Below are 21473 nucleotides of genomic sequence, written 5' to 3' on the forward strand. Positions count from 1 at the left end.
GTGTCAGGGTGCAAGGGGGGGGGGCTTGGCTCCTGCCGGGGGACACCCCGGGGAGGGGAGGCAGGGGTGGGTCAGGGTGGCCCCATCCCTGCGCTGGGGGTCCCGGGGGTGGGGGGGGCTGCTGGGGTCACCCCGGCTGGGTGGGAGGGGGGTGACACCGGGGGTGGGTGGGGACAGGGGGGTGGGCGGGCTGCTGGGGGCGGGGGCGGGGGGGGTCACTGGGGTGGGTGATGGGGGTGCCAGCAGGATGGTACTGGGGCAGGCAGGTGGCACCAAGTGGGACCAGTGCGTGGCACCGGGAGCAGCTGGGTGACACCGGGGGTGGCAGGCGGGGGCTGCTGGGGGCGGGTGCCAGCACCAGGGACAGCCGGGGGGCAACTGGGGGGGGGGGGGATGGCAGGCGGGTGGCACCGGGGGCAGCGCCTTGCCCTGCGGCGTCCCTGTGCCGTGCCGTGCCGAGCCGTGCCGAGCCGAGCCGAGCCGTGCCAAGCAGCGCGGCGCCCTGCAGAACCGAGCCGTGCCGAGCCGAGCCGAGCCGTGCCAAGCGGGCGGGGCGACCCGGGCCGGCCCCGCATTGGCGCAGCCCCGGCGCTAGCGCGGAGGCGGTGCCGGGCGCGGCGCAGCGCGGAGGATGCTGCGGGAGGGGGGCGCCGCCGCTGCCGGTGCCGGGCGGGAGGGTGCCCCTCTGCAGCCCCCCCCAGCTGAGCCCCCAGCCCGGCCATGGGGGCGCTGACCAGCCGGCAGAACGCAGGGGTGGAGGAGGTGGACGTCCCCGCTAACTCCGTCTATAGGTACCCCCCGAAATCCGGTAAGCGCTTAGAGGGGGCACCCCCATCCCGCTCCAGCGGGGGGGGGGGGGGGGGGGGACGCACACGAGGCATCACCTTGGTCCGGCAGGGGAGGGTGTCCCCAAAAAGCCCCGGCCCGCTTTGGGGGGCTCAGTGGGGTCGGGGATGCACCTGCGCACCCCAACGCCCACCCGCACCCCTCGGGGGGGGACCCCAAAACTTGGGGTGCGGTGCTGGGCGCCCCGGGGCCGTGTGGGGCCGGGCTGGGGACGGGGTGACCCTGGGGGTGCCCCGTCTCCAGGGGTCCCTTTAGCAGCTGCGAAACTTGCCCGAGTTTTTGGTACTTTAATCCCATTTTTATTCGCACCTGGGGGCTGCTGAACGCTGGCGCTCGCTGCGAGCTGCTCGGGCAAAGCCGGCTTTAAATTCCCGGGAGGATGCTTGGGGTGGGAGGGATCGCAGGGGACCCCTCCTTCCCCTGTGTTCTGCCCCCCAGCAGCACCCCAGCCTCTGCTGTCACCCCCCAGACTCCTGTCCCTGTCCCCATCCCCGGTGGCGATGTCTCTCCCTTTCCGAATCCGGCCCTGCCTCAAACCTTGTGCGTGACCTTGGAAAATCGGGGCCCTCCCCTCCATGCCACGGGGCTGGGCTGAGCTGGTGGCTGGGGGGGAGCGTGGGGATATCCTGGGCGGGGGGGGGGGTCACACGCCAAGAGGTAACGGAGCTGGGTCATGGGGGGTTCCGGCATCAAAGCGGCACAAAAAAAGGCGAATAAATATCTGTGGCTGGTGCCTGCGTGTGCCCGGGGATTGCCACAGCATCCTTGCGGCACCGGCTGTTATTAATAGGTGACTATTTTGGGGGTTAATAGGATAAGGTAAGCGCTTGGGTCGTTAGCGCCGGGACAAATTACTTGCTCGTTACGAATAAAGACCTCCTCAGGAAGAATTACAGCCGGCCCAAAGCCTCTCCTCGTCCTGAAAAGCCGCGCTCACCTCGTTTTGATTTTATTTTGTTTGAACTCTGCTGGCGTGTGTTTTTAGGGGGGTGTCTTGGGTGCCGGGGGAGCGCTGCCCCTGCCCTGGGGTAGGGACTGTGCCCAGCTGGGGGCTCCCGGGGTCCTCTCAGCTGGCAGAGGTCAGGCTGGGGCTGCCCCCCTGATTTTGGGGGAACTGGGGGCTTTCAGGGCTCATCCAGCAGAGCTGGGACCCCTCCTCGGGGCTGCATCCCCACGGAGAGGGGCAGGAGGTGCCCGGGTGGCAGGGAGGGACGCGGCCAGCTGCACCGAGCGCGGGCTGGTGGCCTCGGGAGATTACGGCTGCTCTGCCTCTAATCCCAGAGGGATTTGCCTTCGGCGGCTGAGCGGGAGGAAGAGGAGGAGGCAGTGGGGCCGGATCCTGCACAGCAGCAGCACCTCGCCCGCATCGAGCCTGGAAATGCCTCCCTGGGGCACGGGGCCGTGGGACATTGCCCTCTCTGCAGACGCGGCCGTGGCTTGCTCGGCGGGGGCGTTGCAGCCACCTCTTGTCCCCATCGAGCATCTCCTCTCCTCGTCCTGGGGGTGTCCGCCCCAGGGGCTGTGGGGCCGGCTGCGGGGTCCCTGGATGGGGGCAGGATCCTTATTTCAGCCCCAGTCCCTGGCTGAGGCTGGGGCCACGCAAGCGTGGGGACAGGAGCAAAGAGGGGCGGCCAAGTGGGGACACCCCAAGTCCTGGGGACACCCCGAGGGCTCCTGGGGCTGCGGGGCGAGGGCTGGCGCAGCAGCTCCTCGGCCAGGGATTGGCTTTTTCTCCCTCTCCGGAGCGTTCAATTAAACAGCCCGCAGTGCGCCAGCTCCCCGCTGCCACCGGGGTGGGTGCTCGGCGGGGCCGGGGGGCTCCCAAGGCACAGCACCCTGCCGTCAGCACCCGGACGGGCTGAGACCCGGCGGTGCTGTTTTGGCCGCTTTGGAGAAGGGGGCTCTGTGGCCGTGCTAAAAGCTGGGCCCTGGCGTTGGAGAGCTGCAGGGCTCAGCCCCGCGAGGGCAGCGCTGGCTCAGGGCTGTGGGCACCAAGGTCTGCGTCCGTGGGGTCCCTGCAGGTCCTGGGGGACCCCGTTATCTTCCCCAGGTGCTGTGCAGGGAGGTGCTCGTGGAGAAAAGGGGCCGATGGCATCAGCTGGTGCCTGGGGACGTCCTGCAGCAAGGTGCTGGCGGCCGTGTGGGTTTTGTTTGCTGGGAAGGTGGAGCAGTTGGGTTTGGTTCATCCTTGGAAGCAGCCGCTCCGTCCCTTCGGCTCACGCTCTCTGGGCTCTGAAGGTGAAGCTCTCGTTAAGGCCCGGCTGTCCCCGGGTGCTGTGACCGTCCTTGTCAGGCTCTCCTCCCCCCGGGGCAGCTCTCGGGTGAGGAATTGCAATTAGCCCGTAATAAGAGCACTGGTGCTTCCCTGTCTGCCCCTCGGTGGGGCCCGGCCGTGCCCACGGTCACCCGGCGGGGCTGGCAGCGTCCTGCCGAAGCCAACACCATCATTTTTTTAATCTCCTGCCTCTTTAACCTCCTTTGCTGCCGGCTGCAGCGCTCAGCCCATGTACAATTGATGCAGCTCTCTGCGCGGCGGCGAGTCCCGTGGGAGGGCGAAGGCGCAGCCGAGCGTGGCCAGGAGCCCCCGGCCCCGGGGCTGCGTCCCCGCCAGGACACACAAAGGGGGAGCTGAGGGTCCTGGGCCGTGCCACGGGGACCTGCAGCACCCAAGGGTGCTCGCAGCCTCCGGCGGGGAGGCTGGGTGATGGTCTGTGCCAGCAAGCCATGGCCGGGGTCATCGCACAGAGCCTGGGCTCCATTTTTTGGCTTCTCCCCGGTGCCTGGGAGCTCTCCTGTAGGTTTAAACATTTTTTTTTCCATCTCTTCCTTTTGTACAAAGTCCACGTCAGGAAAAGCTCGGGATAACCACAGTCCCCCTGGTTGTGCTGCTTTGCTCCTGGGCTTTTCCACCCGGCCGCGTCCTTCCCTGGGGAGCCGCCTGGGAATTACGGCCGTGGAAACGGGGGCCGAAAGCGGCGGGCGGCAATAATTGACGGTCGGCTTCTCACCGGGGCGCCGCAGCCTTGGGATGAGCCTGGGTCTGTTCTCCCTGCGCCTCGCCAGGCTTTGGGCTTCGTTTTGGGGTTTTCCATGGGATGTTAAGGCCCGAGCAGGAGCTGCATCGGCTGGGAGCCAGCTGCAGCCTCTGACTTCAGTGCCCAAAGCCCGGCCACTTTGAGCTGCAGACCCCAAACATTTTCCTCCTGGAGGATTTCCCTAGAGGAGCCGGGGATGTTTGTGTAGCCGTGTGGCCTCATGGAAGCAACCAGGGGCTGTGGGTTTTTTTTCAGGGGCTGTGGCTAAAGCTCGGGGTGAATCCACTCGGATTAAATCCTGCCGGACCAAGCAGACGCCTCCCGGGCACTGCGATGGGGCTGTGCCCCTGCACCAGCCGATTTCCATCTCGGCTCTGCCTGCGTGGCTGCTCCGGGCGATAAATCAGAGCCGGCAGCGGCTCCCTACCTGTGACGAGCGATGGGGCCGTGGGAGCAGGTCTGCTCCACGAGGCTGCCTCTTCCCCTGCTCCCCGGGGCTCTCCCGGCTCCTGCGTGGAGGTGGCTGTAGGGGCAAAGCAGGTGGGAGAAGGACTGCCAAAAGGGTCGCTCCTTCACCCCTGCACGTTCATGTCCCACGAGCCCCAATCCGAAAGGCTTTGGGCGAGGTGGCCTTGGGGACAAAGCCGCCCTGGGGATGAAGCCGCCCCGAGGACAAAGCCACCCTGAGCCACCCGCTGGCCCCGCCGGCAGCGGCTCCCCGTGGTGCCCCCTCCGCTCAGTCTGTCCGTCTGTCCTTCCTCCCCAGGGAGCTACTTCGCCAACCACTTCATCATGGGAGGGGAGAAGTTCGACTCCACGCACCCCGAGGGTTACCTCTTCGGTGAGAACAGCGACCTCAACTTCCTGGGGAACCGGCCCGTCCTGGTAGGCACCGGGGGGACTGCGTGTGTCCGTGCGTCCGTCTGCTCGCGAGGGCAGAGCCGGCCGAGCGCACCGGGGCGGGCCGAGTGGATTCTCTGCTGTCTGATACAGAGGTTGGCCGCTTGCCACCCCCCGCAGGGGACTGGTCCGTGTCCCCTCCTGGGCTGCCCACCCGTGCTCACCGGCTCTGTAGGTGCGCCCCGGGGCAGCGAGGTGGGTGACATCTCCCCTCGGGTGCCACCCTAAAGCACGAGCATCACCCCCATCACACCCGTGTGTGTTTTCCTACCCGCGCTGCCTGGCCGGGATGCGCACGGGCTGCTGGCACGCGTGGTTTGGAGACGGTGAGGGGCGAGGGGCTGGTTTATCACGGCTCCTTTCCCTCTCCCTCTTGGAGAGCTTTCTCCTCCCGCCTCTCACCACGCAGCCGCGAGCCGTGACCGAGCCGAGTCCGAGCTCTCCCCCAGGGGACCTGGGCAGTTCTGCTCTTGCTGCTTCGCGTGCGTCTGAAGGGCAAAGGCAGCTGCGGGGTTGGAGCAGGAGCTGTTCTGCCCCTTTTCTGGCTTCTCCAAATCCGGTGTTATTTTTATTAAATGGATTTCTACCCAAACAAAAGGGATTTGGGGCCAGTTTGCTTCTTGTGTGTGTGCGAGCAGGGTGCTGGGTGCCAGCCAGGGGGAAGCCCGGCTGCCTCAGTTCCCCGGGGACGGTCCCTGTGTGCCTGCTCCTGGGGCTGGGGTTTGTTCCTGGTGCATTTAGAAGGCAAGGAAGTGGCACCAGGACCGTCCTGGCAGTGGGGTTTCATTTCTGGGAGGGGTCAGGCAGTAAAAAGCCTCGAGGTGAGCAATTAAAAGGCACCCAAGCTTTTCTGGTGGATCAAGATGAGTGTGCCCGCCCCGGACAGCTCAGCTTTCGAACGTTTCTCTCCATCCCATCTGCTTTCCCCGAAACCAGAGGCCAGCATTCACCTCCTCTCCCTTGAGAAATCCCCTTGGTGCCAGTGAAAGCCTCCCAGCTGCCCCCGTGCGCTTCTGGGGGCACAAATCCTGCCAGCAGCCCGCCGGGAGCAGCAGGGGAGGCAGACGACCAGCTTGGAAGCAGCAGAAGGAATTAACACGGCGTTGCAAACTGAATTGCATCACTCGGGCTTAATTACCGGGGGCGCTGGGCGGCTGAGCTTCGGAGATTTTGGGGTCACAGGGGGAATCTGAGGGCTGGGGCTGGAGGACCCGCGTTGGTTCTGGCCCGATGCTGTGTCCAGGCCCCATTTAAGCATCCCTGGTGCTGCCCCCAGCCCTTTTCTGAGGCTTTGTGGCTGTTGTTTTGTGTTCTGGGCTGCTGTTACAGAGACGTGGCAGGGCTGGAAATGTCAGAGACCGCCGGTGCTTTTCACCGGGAGATTTATTTTGGGTTCCTTCGGATGTCCTCAAAGAGCTGGGGGGTTGATGTCTGGGAAATGCTGCCCTAAATCCCCTCTAAGCCGAGCGGCTCGGGGTGAGCTGTTAAATATCAGCTGCAGGGCGATGATGGGGCTGGGCAGGCGCAGAGGTCTGGCCGGGGGTGGCCGCATCCTGCCCGCGGGACCCTGCCCGCTCCTCCCCGATGTCCTCGGTGCAGGGTGCTTCTGCAGCCATGCAGCAGGTGGGGAAGGGTCTCGGAGCTCCTCAGAGCCACAGAAACCAGCGCGGGCCTCCTCGTGGACAAACCCCGGGGATATTTTGGGGTTTTTTGGCCTCGTCAGGAGCTGGCCAGGACCAAACATCGCTGCAGGCGCGCGCATGGCGTTCCCAGAGGGATAGTGGTCGAAGCGAGGATTTTTAGCTGTTGTTTTTCAGCTTGATTTAAGTCAAGGGGACGGAAAGAAGTCCTCTCAATGGCCCCTTTGTGATTGTGCAAATCTGGCTTGCAAAATTTCATTAAAATAAATAAATAAATAAAAAAGCACCAGAAAAGGGCCCACAGCTGGGCGCGAGAGAGCCCAACGGTGGCAACCGAACGGTTCCTGCAGCAAGAAATTTACCCCCGGCACTTCCCCATTCCACCCAGCCCAACTGCTGCTGCCTGCCCCGACCCCAAATTCCTGGGGGGGGGGCAAAAGGGCCCCCAGGGGGCTGTGGGGGGAGCTGTGCCCCATGGCACGCTGCTGGCTGCCGTGGCTGCTGCACCGGGGTCGTTGCAAGTGGAGGGGTCCTGCACCCATGGGTGACGGGTGGCTTTTGGGGTCCATGGGGTGTTTAGGGCACGGTGAGGTGCAAATGAGTGAGCTGATTGGATTGCTTCGTTAATTAGAGTAGTGAGGATGGGTCGTCCCGTGGCGTGGGTTGTGGCTGTGGGTTGTGCTCGGCTCTCGGGTGCTTGCTCCCTCCCAGCCGCACCGGGCAGTCTGTGGGTGCCCGAGGCTCCTGGCAGAGCTCGTTAGCACGGCTTAATGACTCAGCAGCCCTTTTCTGCGTCCCCAAGGAAAAGGTGACAATTTCCAGGTGCCGTGGATTAATCTTCAAAGGGCCCCCTGCCACCACCACCTGCGGGCTGAGCGGCTCCAGCCCAGGTTCAACCCACCTGTGGGTGCTGGGACTGTCCCCTGCCCGTCCCCTGCCCCACCGAGCCCCACGGCCGGGGGAAGGTGACCATGGTTTTCCCACGCCAGGACGCCAGGGACGTGGTGAACAGGCACCGGGAGGGGCGAAGGGACCCGAGCAGCCCCCTTTGGTGACGGTCCCGCTCCCCAAGCACCAGTTCAGCCCGAAACCCTTCGATTTTTGCCGGTGCCTGCTGTCCCCTTGGCACCTGCTGCCCGCCCGGCAGCCTGATGTCCCCTTGGGACGGTGACAGCTCGCCACCGAGCCGGGCATTAATCCCAGCATTAGCTGCCCCCCGGCTCTGTCTCTCCATCACATTTCCATCGTCCCCCGGGGAGGCTGAGCACACCCCGGGGCTCAGCACGCCTCGAAGACACCCGAAGGAGGGGCAAAAATTGGGGGGAGATGTCCCCCTGGGTCCCTTCTGATGCCCTCGCTCTGCCGCGGTGTCCCCCCTCCTCTAGAAGCCCTGCAGCCCCCGTGGTGGCTGCAGGTGACACGGGAGGGACAAGGTCACCTTGGAGGGTGGCACACCTCTGCTCTCTCCCTCGCAGCGAAGCTGGCGTCCCCATCGGCTCCCCCTGCTGCACAGGGGCTGATGGGGACCCCACAGCCCGAACCCCATCCATCTTGGGGACAAAACCGGGGGATTTGTGGCCGTTCCTTTGCTGCCGGGCACCGAGCTGGCTCCGTGCTCCCCCTGCCCAGCCTCCTCCCTCAGCTCCGTGCTGCAGCAGCGGTCTAAAAATACAGCAGCGGCCGCCCGCGGCGCCGTGGGATCTATGTGTGTGGGGGGGGGGCTCGGGCACCTCGACCCCGCTTCCCCTTTGTCCTTGAGACACCCCCTCTCTGCGTGCCAGACCCCGTAAACTGTCCCCAGCGGGGTGATGTCCCCGTTGTCACGCCGCCTGCTACCCGAAGTGGATGCAGAGCTTGTTTTGGGGTCGGGGAGCGTGGCTGGGGGGTGCTGGGGGCTGGCTCTGCCCTGTTGCGGTGGGGGCCTTAAGGAAAGAAGCCCCCAGGGAGTGGGAGCACTTAGGAGGCCGGTGGGGGGGGGGGGCTTTTGGGGAGGTGGCTGTAGGGGAGAGGTTCCCTTCAGCGTGGCTTTGCCCAGCCTGGGAGGGGATTTGGGTGTTCCCACGGCACTGCCCCAGCCTGGGGGGCTTCTGGGGGGCTCCGCCATCGCGGTGGGACAGGGGAGCCTACACCCACTCTCATCGGTGTCTCTCTCGTCCTAGTTCCCTTACGCTGCTCCACCTCCCCAGGAACCCGTCAAGACCCTCAGGAGCCTGATCAACATCCGCAAGGACACCCTGCGCCTCGTCAAGTGAGTCCCGGGGGGGTGCTCCCGTCCCACCACCCCGTCCCTGCTGTCCACAGGGGGACGGAGCCGGCCCCGTGCGGGTGCCCTGTCCCCAAGTCCCGGCACGGGCGAGCTTCCCGCGCCAGCCCCCGCCTCTCGGGGCGGGGGGATTAAGCGGAGCTCAGCGCTGCCTTTGAAGTGCTTTTGCTTTTTCTTCCCCCAAAAAGGCTTTATCGGAGGGAGGCCGGGGATTGCGGCTGAGCTGGGGGGTTTGGGATTAGGGCTGGAAGCTGCCTGGATCTCGGGTGGGCTGCGCGCTCCTGGCGTGCCCCAGTTTCCCCTGATGGAGGGGGTCAGGCCCTGAGAGCCTTTTGGGGCTGTCGGTGATGAGGGGACACAAACGGGGTGGTGACCTCGGTGGCACGCCCCGTGGCACCCCAACAGCCGGGGGAGCCGTCCCTGCGGGGCCCCTGAGCCGTCCCCACGGGGTGCCCGCACCCTCCGTGCCCCCCCAGGTGTTCAGAGGAGGTGAAGACCCCGGGGGAAGAAGTGAGCAAAGCCAAGGTGCACTACAACGTGGAGTTCACCTTCGACACGGACGCCCGCGTGGCCATAACCATCTACTACCAGGCGAGCGAGGAGTTTCACAACGGGGTGGCGAGGTGAGGAGCCCAGCCTGGCGTTGTGTCCCCCCGTGGAATTATTTTAGCCCTTTTTCGGACTTTTTGCCCCGGCCCCGAGACGCATCCCCTAGGGAAGCAGAGCACCGGCTCCTCCTGCTCCCCTACTGACCCTGCCCTCTGCCCGAGGGACAGCTACGTCCCCAGGGACAGCAGCCTGCAGTCGGAGACGGTGCACTACAAGCGGGGCGTGTGCCAGCAGTTCTGCGTGCCCTCCCACACCGTCGACCCCTCCGAGTGGACCGAGGAGGAGGTGAGCAGCGTCAGACGGGACGGGGTCGGGCGCGAGACCCCTGAGGTCTGAAACCGTTTGGGGAATGGCCCTAAAACGCTCCCAGCTGGCTGGGAGCGCCCGCGGGAGCTCATCCCCCTTGGGGTGAGCAAAGCCGGGGGTGTCTGGGGGCTGCGGCTCAGCGGATGGGAGACGAAACCTCGCTCCTCTTGACCAAGCCTTTCCTCCGGTCCCCCCGCAGCTGGGCTTCGACCTGGACCGGGAGGTGTTCCCCATGGTGGTGCACGCGGTGGTGGATGAAGGCGATGGTGAGAGAGGGGACACCCATTTTCCCGGCTGCACAGGGTGCCGCCGTGGCTCGGTGTGCCCTGAGCCCCCCCGCTCGTTGTTTTCTTGCAGAGCACGCCGGGCACAGCCACGTGCTGCTGGCCACCTTCGAGAAGGTGAGAGCGGGGCTGGGGCCCTCCTGTCCCCTCCCGGCACCCAGTGGGTGCTGAGGGAGCTTGGGAAGGTGCTTGGGGCTGTTTTGGGGTGGTCCCCAGGCCCGAGGGCTCAGCCCCGGTGCTCACCCCCTTGTTTTCCTCTCCCCAGCACGCCGACGGCACCTTCTGCGTGAAGCCCCTCAAGCAGAAGCAAGTGGTGAGTGCGCCACGTCCCCTCATGTCCCCGGGGACAGCAGTGACACCCGGGGTGCCACCTCCTCGTCCTCCCCGTGCCGTTGCAGGTGGACGGGGTGAGCTACCTCCTGCAGGAGATCTACGGCATAGAGAACAAGTACAACACGCAGGACTCCAAGGTAGGCGCCTGATGGGCGCATCCAGAACCGCCCTGGACCTGCCCTCGTCCGCCTCCGCTTCCCAAAGCCCCCGATCACGTCGCTCCCGTGGGACAGGGGTGGCAGCACGGCACGGGGCTGCCCGGGGCGGTACGGGGCTGGGGCACTTGGTGGCACAGAGGGGCACAGAGGAGCTGCCAGAGGCTGGAAGCTGAAGGCTTGTCCCCTTGAAGGCTTGTCCCCGTGTCCCCACCTTTCGTGGTGTCCTGGGATGGTGGCGGCTGGGTCTCGATGGCTCAGGAGGGGCGGTGGGGCTCGAGGTGTGGGATCTGTTGCTGCTCTGCCACATCTCCTGCGTCCCCCTGCGTGGGGCCAGCCGCCTCCAGACCCAGCTCCCAGCAGGGGAGGTTCAAGGTCCCAGGGCTGCATTTTAAGAGAAGCCAAACCCGGAGGAGAAGCAGGGTCCTGCAGTGAGCTCAGGGCGCTGGGAGGGGATATTTTGGGGCAACCCTGCCTATTGCCAGGGGTGCAGAGCAGCCGTCGTGTCTCCTCCGGGCAGGTCGCCGAGGACGAGGTGAGCGATAACAGCGCCGAGTGCGTCGTCTGCCTCTCGGACGTCCGCGACACCCTCATCCTGCCCTGCCGCCACCTCTGCCTCTGCAACACGTGTGCCGACACCCTGCGCTACCAGGCCAACAACTGCCCCATCTGCAGGCTGCGTAAGGGGGGGCCGGCAGCTCCCACCCCCGTTTTGGGGTCCCTCAGCCCGGGGAGAGCCTCGATGATGCACGAGGCTGGGTGATGCGGGGGTGACCCTCCTAAAAAATGGGGTTTTGGGCTTCTTTGGGATGCTCCCGTCCCAGTTTCCAGCCCACCCTTTCTCCCTCCCTTTTTCCCCCCTCTCTTCCAGCTTTCCGAGCCTTGCTTCAAATCCGAGCCATGAGGAAGAAGCTGGGGCCCCTCTCGCCCACCAGCTTCAACCCCATCATCGCCTCGCAGACCTCCGACTCCGAGGAGCACTCGGTCAGCGCTCGGGAGGGCTTCGGGTGCCCCGCGGGGGTGGGTGGGGAAGGGCTGGGGATGGACGTGCCTTGTGGGGTTTGTAAAGCTGGAAAGCACAAAAATGCGAGCTGGAAATTGGGGAGGGTTTTGAACTATTGGGAGAAAGCATTGCCCACGTGCATCTGCTTCGGTGGACAGATCTGGGGTGCGGAGGGTTTGTCCCAGCCCTGGTTTTCAGGTGTCCCCTGGGAGCAAAAGGGCGTGGAAGGGGGGGGGGCAAAGAAGGAGCACGGGGGGGGACCCTCACCCCGTCTCCCCCTCCCCAGTCCTCGGAGAACATCCCCCCGGGCTACGAGGTGGTGTCGCTGCTGGAGGCCCTCAACGGGCCGCTGACGCCCTCACCGGGCGCGGTGCGGCTGCGGGCGCTGGGGGACGTGGCCCCCCCTGGCACGGGGCCGCTGCCCCCCTACGGCAGCGACGGCCGCCTGCCCCCCCTGCGCGCCCTCTCGCCCCTCGAGCGCCTGTCGGACTGCGCCCCGCCAGGGCTCAAGCTGAAGAAAAGCATCTCCAAGTGAGTGCCCCCCCCCCCCAAAACGGCGGTGGGTGGGGGTCCCCGGGGAGGGGGTGCAGGTCCCCGAATCCCCCCGCCCCAAATCCCCGCAGGTCCATCTCGCAGAACTCCTCCGTGCTGCCCGAGGAGGAGGACGAGAAGTCGGGCACCGAGTCGGAGCTGAGGGGCACCAGGAGGAAATCTCCTGCCCGGCTGGAGGAGGTGAGAGTTTGCCATGGCTGTGGTGAGCCGGTGAGGATGTTCTGGGGGGGGGGACACGGGGTTTTTGGGGGGCCCAAGCAGCCTCTCAGGGAATACAGGGTCTGGGTGGGGACTTCTGGGTGGGGACTTCCGCTCCTGGGCGTGCTTTGGATGAAGACTGAAGATCCGGATCCACGCCGGGTGCTGTCCCAAGGGGCAAGAGGCCCCAGCCCTGCCCCAAGCGCCCCATCCCGCCCTCCCCACGAAGGCGTCTCCCTCCAGCTCGCCGTCCCTTCTCCCAGGAGTGCGGCGTCACACCGGAGAGCGAGAACCTCACCCTGTCCTCGTCGGGCGCCATCGACCAGTCCTCGTGCACCGGCACCCCGCTGTCCTCCACCATCTCCTCTCCAGAAGGTGCGGCCGCCGGAGACCCCCCCCCCGCCCCAACCTCGGAAGGTTTCCCGGGTCCTCGTCCCACGTCCCGCTCCTCCTCGTTAGCCCTGCCGTTAATTACCCGCCGCTGTGCTCCCCGCAGAGCCCGTCAGCAGCAGCCTGGCCCAGTCCGTCATGTCCATGGCGTCCTCGCAGAGCCAGCACTCGCAGCTCAGCACCGACACCGTCTCCTCCATGTCCGGCTCCTACGTGGCCCCCGGCACGGAGGAGGAAGGGGACACGCTGCCCTCGCCCGCGGCCGCCACCGCCTCCGACGGAGAGGTACGGGGCTGGCAGCCCCCCGCGGCCGGCTCCCTGAGATGGGATGGGAGGGGACTCCTCCGAACCCACCAGCACCCCGCTTTTATGGGCGTTTTTAATTCATTTATTTTTTTCCCCCCTCTTTCTCGCCTTTTTTTGCAGTCGACGCCTGTGGAGTCCCTGGATATAAACTTCGTCAGCATCTCGGCCGAGGAGCATGACGCCGAGGTAACGCGTGGCGTGGGGAAACGGCGCTCCCAGCACCATGGGGACCCCCAGTTGTGCCCAGTCATGGGGTGCACACAGAGGGCTGAGCATCCCCAACACGCTGAGGGCACTTCCCTGGGGACACGCAGGGCAGTGGGGCCGTTCCCCGCAGCAGCCGGAGGTGCCACATCTGGGCTCATCCTCCCGACACCCCCGGGGCCGGGGGACGTTGCCCAGAAGGGACCTGGACGCGTGCAGGGCCGGCCGCCGGCACGGGGCGGGTGCCGCGGGGTGGCTGCCGCTCAGCGCTGCCTCTCTGTGCCGCAGGGCAACGCCGTGCTGGAGGACGAGGATGCGTCGCCCACGCAGGATGACGGTAAAAGGCCCGGATCGCTGTTGTCCCCTCGCTTTTGGTTTGGTGTCACCGTGGGTGGCCGATGCCGTGCTGTCCCCAGCTCTCCCGGCTGCCGCGGGGAGAGTGCGAGGGGTCTTGGTGGCACCGGGGCTGGGGACGCATCCGTCACGGCGGGGCTGTCCCCGGGTGGGTTGGACAGCAGGGGGACAGGGACGGCCGGGTGGCTGTGGGGACACCGGGGCACGCAGCGGGTGACGACTGGTGCTCGGGGACTGTATCCCTGCTGGGGAATAGGAGGCGGGGTGGTGGACGGGGGGGGTCCCAGTGGGGCTCCCCGAGGGCCGGGTGCTGCAGGCAGGGCGATGCTCTGCTCCTGGCCACATCCTGCTGCCCCTCCACGGGACGCAGCCAGAGCCATTTCCAAGAGGAAAAGGGGCTTCCCGATGTTTTTTTTCATTGCTTTTCCCCCAACCTGCCAAGAAGGTCTCTCTTTACATCTCTGAAAACCTCTCCCTGCGCTATCCCCACGTTGGTTTCCGTAGGAAGGGGGTGTGAAGCTGTTCCCCTTGGGCTGTTTTCCTCTTTCTCTTTTTTCCCCTGCCCCCAGCGTGCTTTCACAAGCCGCCACGTGTGCGCCGAGCACTCCCCTCGCCTCCTGCCACGCACTCAGGTAGCCGAGGAAAGGTGGCGTCACCCCCGTGCCGCCAGCTGCCAGGCGGCTTGGGTTTCTTTTGGGATGTGGGGAGGCCCCCGGTGCGTCCCCTCCCGTGCTTGCAAGTCTCTAAATAATGAAAAGGCCCCGAGCCTCTCCCCCCTGTCCAACCTGGACAATCAGCCCAGCTGGAAAGCAGGAACCTGGCTCAGCGCCGTTCCCCAGCGCCGGGTTTTCATCGGCAAAAAGAGCAAAGGGATGTCCCAGCCCTGCGGGGAGGCTCCTGCTCGTGGCGAGGAGCGAGCGGGGGCCGTTCCTGGCATCCCCTGGGCCCCCCAGAGGCTGACGCCGCCCTTCCTTCGTGGGGAGCTCGGGTCGGGTGCAAGCCTGCTGGGTCAAACACCAGGAAATAAGGTGTTTGGGGGAAGCCTCCAGCTCTGACACCCATTCCCAGCAGGGCCGCTGGCATTTGGGAACGTCCCTCCCGCATCCAAGGGATGCGCACCACCGGGGTGCTGGCCTCTCGGCGTGCGCGTGACGCTATAAGAAGCGGGGTTATCTCTCACCCCCCCCAAAAAAAACACCCTCCACCCTCCGTGCAAAGCTTGGCTACGGCTTCTTTCGCCCCACGCGCCGGTCGCTGCCTCCTCCCGGCATCCCCGCACCCGCGCTGCTGGTGCCCGAGGGAGGTGCCCCCGTGGACCCCCCCGGCACAAGGGAAAGGAGCAGCTCGGACCGTGCCCCCCCGCGCCCAGCCCAGGCGTTATTGTCCGCTCTTGGCCCTCTCCGCTCTTTTCCTGGTTTAAAAGCAGTATTTTTAACCTACCCGCTTTGTTTTTAAAGGGGGTGGGGAGGGGAAAACCCCCAGCGCCCCCCTCCCCGGCCGCACGCCCCCGGCTAACTGCGTTAACTCCCTTCCAGGCCGGAGGACAGGCGCGTTCCTCGGTCTGAGGTGTGACAATAACAATGACTTGGGCATCGCACACGTGAAAGCGCTGGACAATAAGCTGTGCTCTGAGGCCCGCTTACCTGGTGAGTGGCCGCCTGCTGAACATGAACTTGGGGCTGGGGGGGGGGTGCTTCCACTCCTCCCCGCATCGCCCCTGCCCTTCGGATCCCCCCCCCCCCGCCTTCCTCTTCCTCACCTCCCATCCTCATCCCTCTCCATCCCCAGCCCCACCACCAGGTCCTCACCGCCCGTTCTGCCACGAGGCTGAGCACCAGGCACGTGCCCCCCGCCCTCCCCCCCCCCCCCCCCGGCCATATGTCCAAGTGTCCTCCTCTCCCCACCGTGGTGCCCGGGGACCGTGGATGGGACGCTTTGTCCCTTGGCCGGGGTCTTGGGGGACGTCGGTCCTGGATGCCAGCACGGGCACCAGCCTCCCCACGAGTGGCCGTGTGGCATAACCGGAGCCCACGGTGTATTTAGTGGTATTTTGGGTCAGGACAGGAACCAGAGATGCTCCAGCCTTGGCCCTGCAGTGTCAGGACACCAGGTGGGAGCTGCCTGCCTCCCCCTCCTCTTCCTCCAGGCCCGGGGAGATGAGGATCTCCAGGTCCGGCTGTCCTCCAGCACAGCCCCAAAGGCTCATCCCTCTCCTCCATCTCTTCGTACCTTTCCTCCCCCCCTCCTTCTGCCTTTCTTCTGTTTCCCCCCACCCTCTCTCCATCCTTTTTTTTCCTCTTCTTTCTCCCGTCCCGAGGCCCCTCCATCCACGTGGAAGTTCATGTTCACTCTGTGCCAACACGGTTTTCTCAGCCCGTGCTTGTGCCCCCTCCCTGCCCGGAGCTGCGGAGAGGTGACAAATGTATTGGTGACGGGGGACGAGGGCAGGGGACCTGCATCCTCTCCATCAGCCCGGGGGGGGGGGGGGCAAAAATGGGGCCAAAAAAGCCAAAAAGAGCCCTCTGCAAGCCCGGAGCTCTCGCTCAGCTCTGCGTCAATACATTTGTGGACAAGCTGAAAGCAACTCCCCCCCCCCCCCGGCCTTTCCCCTTCGGCACAAGCTGCGGTGGGCGCTTGGAGAGCCGGGCTGGGGGCTGAAAGCACCCGGACCCCCCCCCCCTCCGGGGTCCTTTCTCCCCCCTTCCCCTCTGGGAAAGCTTCGCCTGCCGGCTGCCCTGTTCCCGGTGGTTTTCTGCTCTGGGGAACCACGGCGAGGCTCTGGCGGAGGAACAGGCGCCTGCCCCAGCTGCCCCGTCCCCTTCCAGCATCAGGCAGCTGCCTGGGTGTCCCTTGGGTGTCCCTTGGGTGCCCCGGGCAGTGCTGAAGACACCCCTGCCTGCGTCCCCCTCGGTCGTGCCGGGGGCAGGATGAGGGAGAGGGGAGAGCTTTGCAGCCCGAGCGATGGGCTGGCAGCGAAGGATGCGGCCTCCATCCTTTGCCCCCCCCCCCCGGCACTTCTCCGCGCGCCCGGCGGCTGCGCTGCTTGCCTTCCCCCCCCCCCGGGAAAATTGGGGAGGGGGCTTTGGGTGCCTGGCCTGCAGGGGGAGAGCACGGCTGGAGGGGCGCGGGGGCTCTGCGCTGGAAGGGGCGGAGAGGTGCAAGGAGCTCCCAGTAGGAGCCCGGCACTGGAGCAGCCACAATTTAATATTCGTGTCGGCGGTGCTGGGCTGCGATCCACGGGGCTGGACCAGTGCCGGGGGGTTGGAGGAGGTGGAAGTTTCCAGTGGGGAGCTGGGGATGGAGTTTCCCACCCGGCTCTTACAGGTTCGGATGTGACCGCATCCACAAGGCAGGCGTGAGGAACGTAGGTTTTTAATTTGGGGCCTCGTGCCTTGAATGCTTAACATCACCTTGACCAGGGATTTTTATTTTTTATTTTTTAAATATTCCTCCCCTGGTTTCTCTCATGGGGTTAGACCCACGGGTTGGTTTTTGCTCTCTCTGTAACGGGGGAAGGCGCAGGACGTGGTTCATCAGCGTGGAAATGTCTGTTCGTCCCTAGCACTGCTGTGAGATCTCTGCAGATCTAAATCTGGTGGGAAAATGGTTCGGGAGGAGTTGACAGGCCCCATCCTGGGGATTTAGGGTACAGGGCTTAAGGAAAAACCCCAGACCCGCATCCTCAGGCAGTTCCCGGAGCCCTGGGGGTGAGCAGGGGCTTGCAGGGGGGTTCCTGGGGCCGAGCAGCCTCTGGCCACTGCCTCTGCTGGGGATGGAAGGGCAGCTGGGGGCAGGCACGTGCTGGAAATAACAGCGGCAAGGTGGGGAGTGTGTGGAGGCAGCTCCGCTGCCCTGAGAAGAGCTGAAATCCCACAGGAGCTTTTATTGGTGTGACCCCGTGGGTTATCTGAGCTGTGGGCTGGGTGAGCTGCTCGGGTTTTGCCTCGATGCTCTTTGGGAGCCGGTCTGTGCAGGACTGGGGGAGCCCGTCCCTCTCTCCCCAGGGAAGGAGATGTGTGTGTGTGTGCGTGGCCGTGTCCCCGCGTCCTGCCCCGGGCCTCGGGAGCCTTTCCAGGACACTCTGGATCTGCACAAAGGCACCGTGGCACTGGAGCGACTTAGGCAATATCGAGCTCTAAATGTGATTTCTGCGTGCGTGCGTGTGTGTGTGTGGTCCTGTTTAATTACCCAGGCCCTCTGGGACCCGCAGACTTAACTTGCCTCCCTCTCCAGCCTGAGCTTGCTGCGAAAAGCCACTCGAAGTGGCAGCTGTCCCCTTCCATACATCACACAGCGGGTTTTCGTTGCTTCCTCTGAAAAAACCTCAGCGCTTGTCCTCAGCCCTTGAGGTGCCCCCACGCAGCCCCCAGGGCTCAGAGCTGCCCTGGGCACGGGGCTGAACCTCGACGGGGGGAGCATGGTTTGGGGGTCATCCCCTCCCAGCACACCACCATGAGTGACCTTGGTGTTTGGGGTGGCGGTGAGCGGGTCCCGGGCTCTGCCTGTCCCCCTCCCCGGGTCATTACGAGCGATATCGACCGTGCCCGGTGCCCGTGGCTCCTTCTCCCCGGCCGTTCCCGTGACGGGAGCAGCCCCAGCGCCCGTCCCTCGTGTGCCGCCGTGCCGCTGCCTCTCGCCGTGCGAATACTGCCAATAACCCACGGGGCTCACCACGTGCCTTCTGCTCTCTCCCCGCCACGCAGCCGCGGTGCCGGACTCCTGCCCCATAGACATTGACGAATAGGTAGGAGACCTGCAGAGCCTGCGCCCGCGCTCCGGCGTTGCTGGCGGTCCCCGCGCGGTCCTGGGTGAGGTCCCTGAGCGCCTGCGGGGCCGCAGGGGGTCTGCGTTGGGCCCCCTCCCCGTGCATGGCGGGGGCAGAGGCAGCCCCCTTCAATTTGGGTTGGTGAAACCTGGCCACGCCGCACGGCGCTTCGTGTTTGTCCCTCTCCCGAGCCGTTTCCCATGGAGGGGACGCGACCTGGGTGTGCAGCACGCGGGGCTGGGGGTGTGAGCACTTCTCCCTCCTCTCGGGGAGGGCGCAGAGCCCAGTGCCCTGGCCCCGTCCTGCACCCAGGGCTGGGGACCCCGCACCCTGCCCTGCCCCTGGCCGAGCTCCCAGCCCCAGCGGGCTGAGGCCGGAGCAGTTTGCATCGCCAAACAGCCCTGTAAAAACCTCAAGTTTCGGGTGACCCGATGGTGCTGGAAGGGAACCCCCTGCCAGAACTGATATTTTGGCACAGGAGCAGAGATTTGGGGTTTCCCAGCTGAGCTGCCCAAATTGGCAGCCCCAAGCGGCACCGTGCTCCCCCCAGGTCTCCCCCCCCCCCTCAGCGAGCCCCTGCTCCCCTGGGGGTGTTCGGGTACAGCGTCATGTTCTCAGCCCCGAGCCCCCCTCCCACAGCCCCTAACCCCCCATTTTTCTCCCCCAGGCCCAGAGGCAGCCAAAAACAACGTGCGGCTCCCACGGAGCAGGCGGCGGCCGTGGGAGCGCTGCCCGTGCCAGGGCTCAGCCCGGGGGGCGCACGCACCCCCCCGCCACGCACAGAGGGACCCGGGCACCGCCACCTCCACCCCTGGGCTGTAGCGGAACTGATTATTTTTGAAAGAAAAGCCGATAACCTCGTATTTCCCTCCCTGTCCCCTACCGCAGTGGAAGGACGGGGTGGCCACAGCTGGGAGTGCAGAGGAGGGGGGGGGGGGGGGGGGGGGCAAGAGCTGTGTCACCTCGCAGCCCCCCCGTCAGCACCTTTCTGTCCCCCAGCACCGACGGGGACAGGCTGGGGTCCCCCTCCTGCCCCCCATGCAGCACACAGCGGGACGGGACAGGGTCACCCCAAAAAGGGGGTCCTGGGGCACGGCCGCAGGGGGACGATGGCAGGAGGGTGCCCACGGGTTAAGGACAGGTGGCAGCAGTGGCATCCTCAGTGCACAAGCTGGTGACCTCCGTGGGGGGCTGGCCCCCCCGGTTTGCTGGCACGTCCCCGTGCCATGCCGTGGGATGTCCCCACTGGTGCACTGGTGGTGATGGCACTGCCCCTCCCCGGCCCCCTGCACCCCCTTTCTCCTTCTGGGCAGCATGCGAGCTCCGCAAGGTGGCTTGTCCCCAGGGATGGAGGGGGGTGGCAGGGGACCTGGTCCCCGCCGTCACCAGCGCCCCGGGGCATCGCCAGTTTAACCTCACTGTCTTCCGCCCCGCTGCGAGCTTGGGGCTCGGGGCTGTGCCCTCTCTCTGGAACAAGTGCCAAAATTGTCACCCCTGCCACCCTGTCCTGCTCTGTGTGTCCATCGCACTTCGTAGCAGGGGCTGGACGAGGGTGGGGGAGCTGCCCCCCATCCCGCCAACCCCATCCCGCCAACCCCATCCCCCCATTCCCATCCCTCTATCCCCATCCCTCCAGCACTGGGCTGGCAGCGTTAGTGGGGTTTGCTCAGGGGGACGGGCACTCAGGGACCCGTGGGGCAGGGATGCAGCCCCAGACCTCGGGGACCTCACGGGGCCGTTGGCAGAGGCCAGGCTCCACGCTGAAGAGCACCAGGGTCCGCCAAAAGCCTCCTCGGGGACCAGCACCCCAACGCAGTGAGCTTTGCACCCCCGGAGGGGCTGCTGAGCCCCTTCCCCACGGTTTTCTCAGCAGCACGAGCTGGGCGAGAGCCCCCGAAGCAGATGTGAGAGCAAAGCCCCCCTCCTCCTTTCAGGAGGAAACCGCATTTCAGAGCTACTTTAGGACAGAAAGGTGGGTTCTGAAAGGGAACAAAGCCCTTTAGGGGCGTTCCTGCTGCCTGGCTCCCCGTGTGCACGGGGAAAAGGAGGGAGATGCTGCGGGGTGTCCCTGCAGCCCTCCCGGCTCCAGCAGGGACAAGGAGAGCTCCCCAGGCACCGTGGCATGGGGCTGCCGTGGTGCTCGGGGAGGCTGGGGGACAGCAGGCAGGTCCTGGCCCTGGGGGGTGCCAGGAGGTGAGCAGCGGGGTGCTGGGGCTGCTGCGAGCTGCGTGTCCCCGAGCTGCATCCCCCGGACCCCCCCGGCACCAGCCCCGGCAGCGCGGGGTGAGGGCGGCAGCCCCTTTCCTCGCGGGGCAGCCCCTCGTTCCAGCCACCCACCCGTCAGGGATTGAAGGGAGGAAACCAGACTGCTGCTTATGACTCTGCTTCGAGCATGTTTCGGGTTTTAAGAGTATGTTTAATAAAGGGTATCTTACGTCGACAAAGCATCCAGAATCACTTTGTGGCTGTGAGGCGAGCACAGTCGGGGTGTTTGGGGCTCAATGGGGGCAAACCCTTCTCCACCACCCCGGTACCACCCCGCAATCAGCCCAGATGCTTCAAAGGTCCTTCACCACGTCCTCAGCTCCCCTCCGACCCCAATTTCCCGGCCTCCTCCCAGCTCTGCCGGCCTGGCTGGGCTGGAGAAGGCACAAAACACAAACCCCACAGGGGAAGAGCCCGGGCTGGTGGCTTTGGGGTGGGCGAGGGCACAGCCAGAGGGACCCTCCCTGGAGGGGAAGGGGGAGAGGGGGGCACCGAGAGCAGGGTAAGGGATCCCGCCAAGGGATGGGGTTGGGAGAATCCAACCCTAAAATGCTCCATGGGGCCGCTCAGGAAACCCCACAGCGGGCTAAGGGCTGGCTGCCCCCAGCCCTCGCTGCCTTAGGAGGGTTTTTTTGCAGGGACGCGTCCCGCTGCTGAGAGAGCTGCTGTGAAAGGCTAGAAACCAGCCAGATTTGGGGCTCTTTATGGGATTGGCCTGTAAAAAAAGTGGCAATAAAACCTTCCGGGCGGGCAGCCCCCTTTCCACACAGGCAGTGGCACCCAGCCCCTTCCCCTGCGGGGCAGGGTAATGTATGGGGTTTAATCCTCCCCCAAACCAGTCCTGTGGTAAAGGACGGCCTTTGGGGTGGTGTGTGGGGTCAGGGGCACCTGTAGGGCCAGCGGCGTTAATCACGTTAATTAAATAAGGGCAGACCCCATCCTGTAAGGGGGGGATCTGTCAGCCCCCTTTCCCCTTCAGCTCGCCCTGGGGACGCAGATGGGGAGGAAAGGGCCGGGTTTGCCCCACACAGACCCCACAGAGGGCTGGGGCACGGGGTTTAGGTT

The 21473-nt window shown here is 65.6% G+C and overlaps 1 protein-coding gene across 2 annotated transcripts; it reads left to right on the forward strand.

The window, feature by feature from the left end:
• The first annotated feature begins 658 nt into the window (after positions 1 to 658).
• RNF157 (ring finger protein 157) lies at positions 659 to 20579 on the forward strand. Of its 2 annotated transcripts, XM_040530622.1 has the most exons (20): positions 659 to 808; positions 4648 to 4766; positions 8581 to 8669; positions 9161 to 9307; positions 9461 to 9578; positions 9799 to 9865; positions 9957 to 10000; positions 10149 to 10196; positions 10282 to 10353; positions 10892 to 11051; positions 11243 to 11355; positions 11661 to 11905; positions 11998 to 12106; positions 12388 to 12499; positions 12621 to 12799; positions 12941 to 13006; positions 13313 to 13361; positions 14914 to 15024; positions 18082 to 18122; positions 18811 to 18945. In XM_040530622.1, exons 1-19 carry the CDS (start codon positions 721 to 723, stop codon positions 18120 to 18122), a joined length of 1977 nt encoding a protein of 658 aa, XP_040386556.1. In that variant the 5' UTR covers positions 659 to 720; the 3' UTR covers positions 18811 to 18945. The 2 variants fall into 2 exon arrangements, with proteins under 2 accessions (XP_040386556.1, XP_040386555.1); XM_040530621.1 differs by lacking the exon at positions 18082 to 18122 and having other exon boundaries at positions 18811 to 20579.
• Positions 20580 to 21473: the final 894 nt, after the last annotated feature.

Source organism: Cygnus olor, chromosome 18 (assembly GCF_009769625.2).
Source record: "Cygnus olor isolate bCygOlo1 chromosome 18, bCygOlo1.pri.v2, whole genome shotgun sequence".
Classification (NCBI taxonomy): domain Eukaryota; kingdom Metazoa; phylum Chordata; class Aves; order Anseriformes; family Anatidae; genus Cygnus; species Cygnus olor.

Coding starts and splice junctions, on each gene's coding strand:
- RNF157 (XM_040530621.1), top strand. CDS start 721: ATGGGGGCGCTGACCAGCCGGCAGAACGCAGGGGTGGAGGAGGTGGAC. Junction 9,308..9,460: donor TTTCACAACGGGGTGGCGAG/GTGAGGAGCCCA, acceptor CCCGAGGGACAG/CTACGTCCCCAGGGACAGCA. Junction 11,052..11,242: donor CTGCCCCATCTGCAGGCTGC/GTAAGGGGGGGC, acceptor CCTCTCTTCCAG/CTTTCCGAGCCTTGCTTCAA.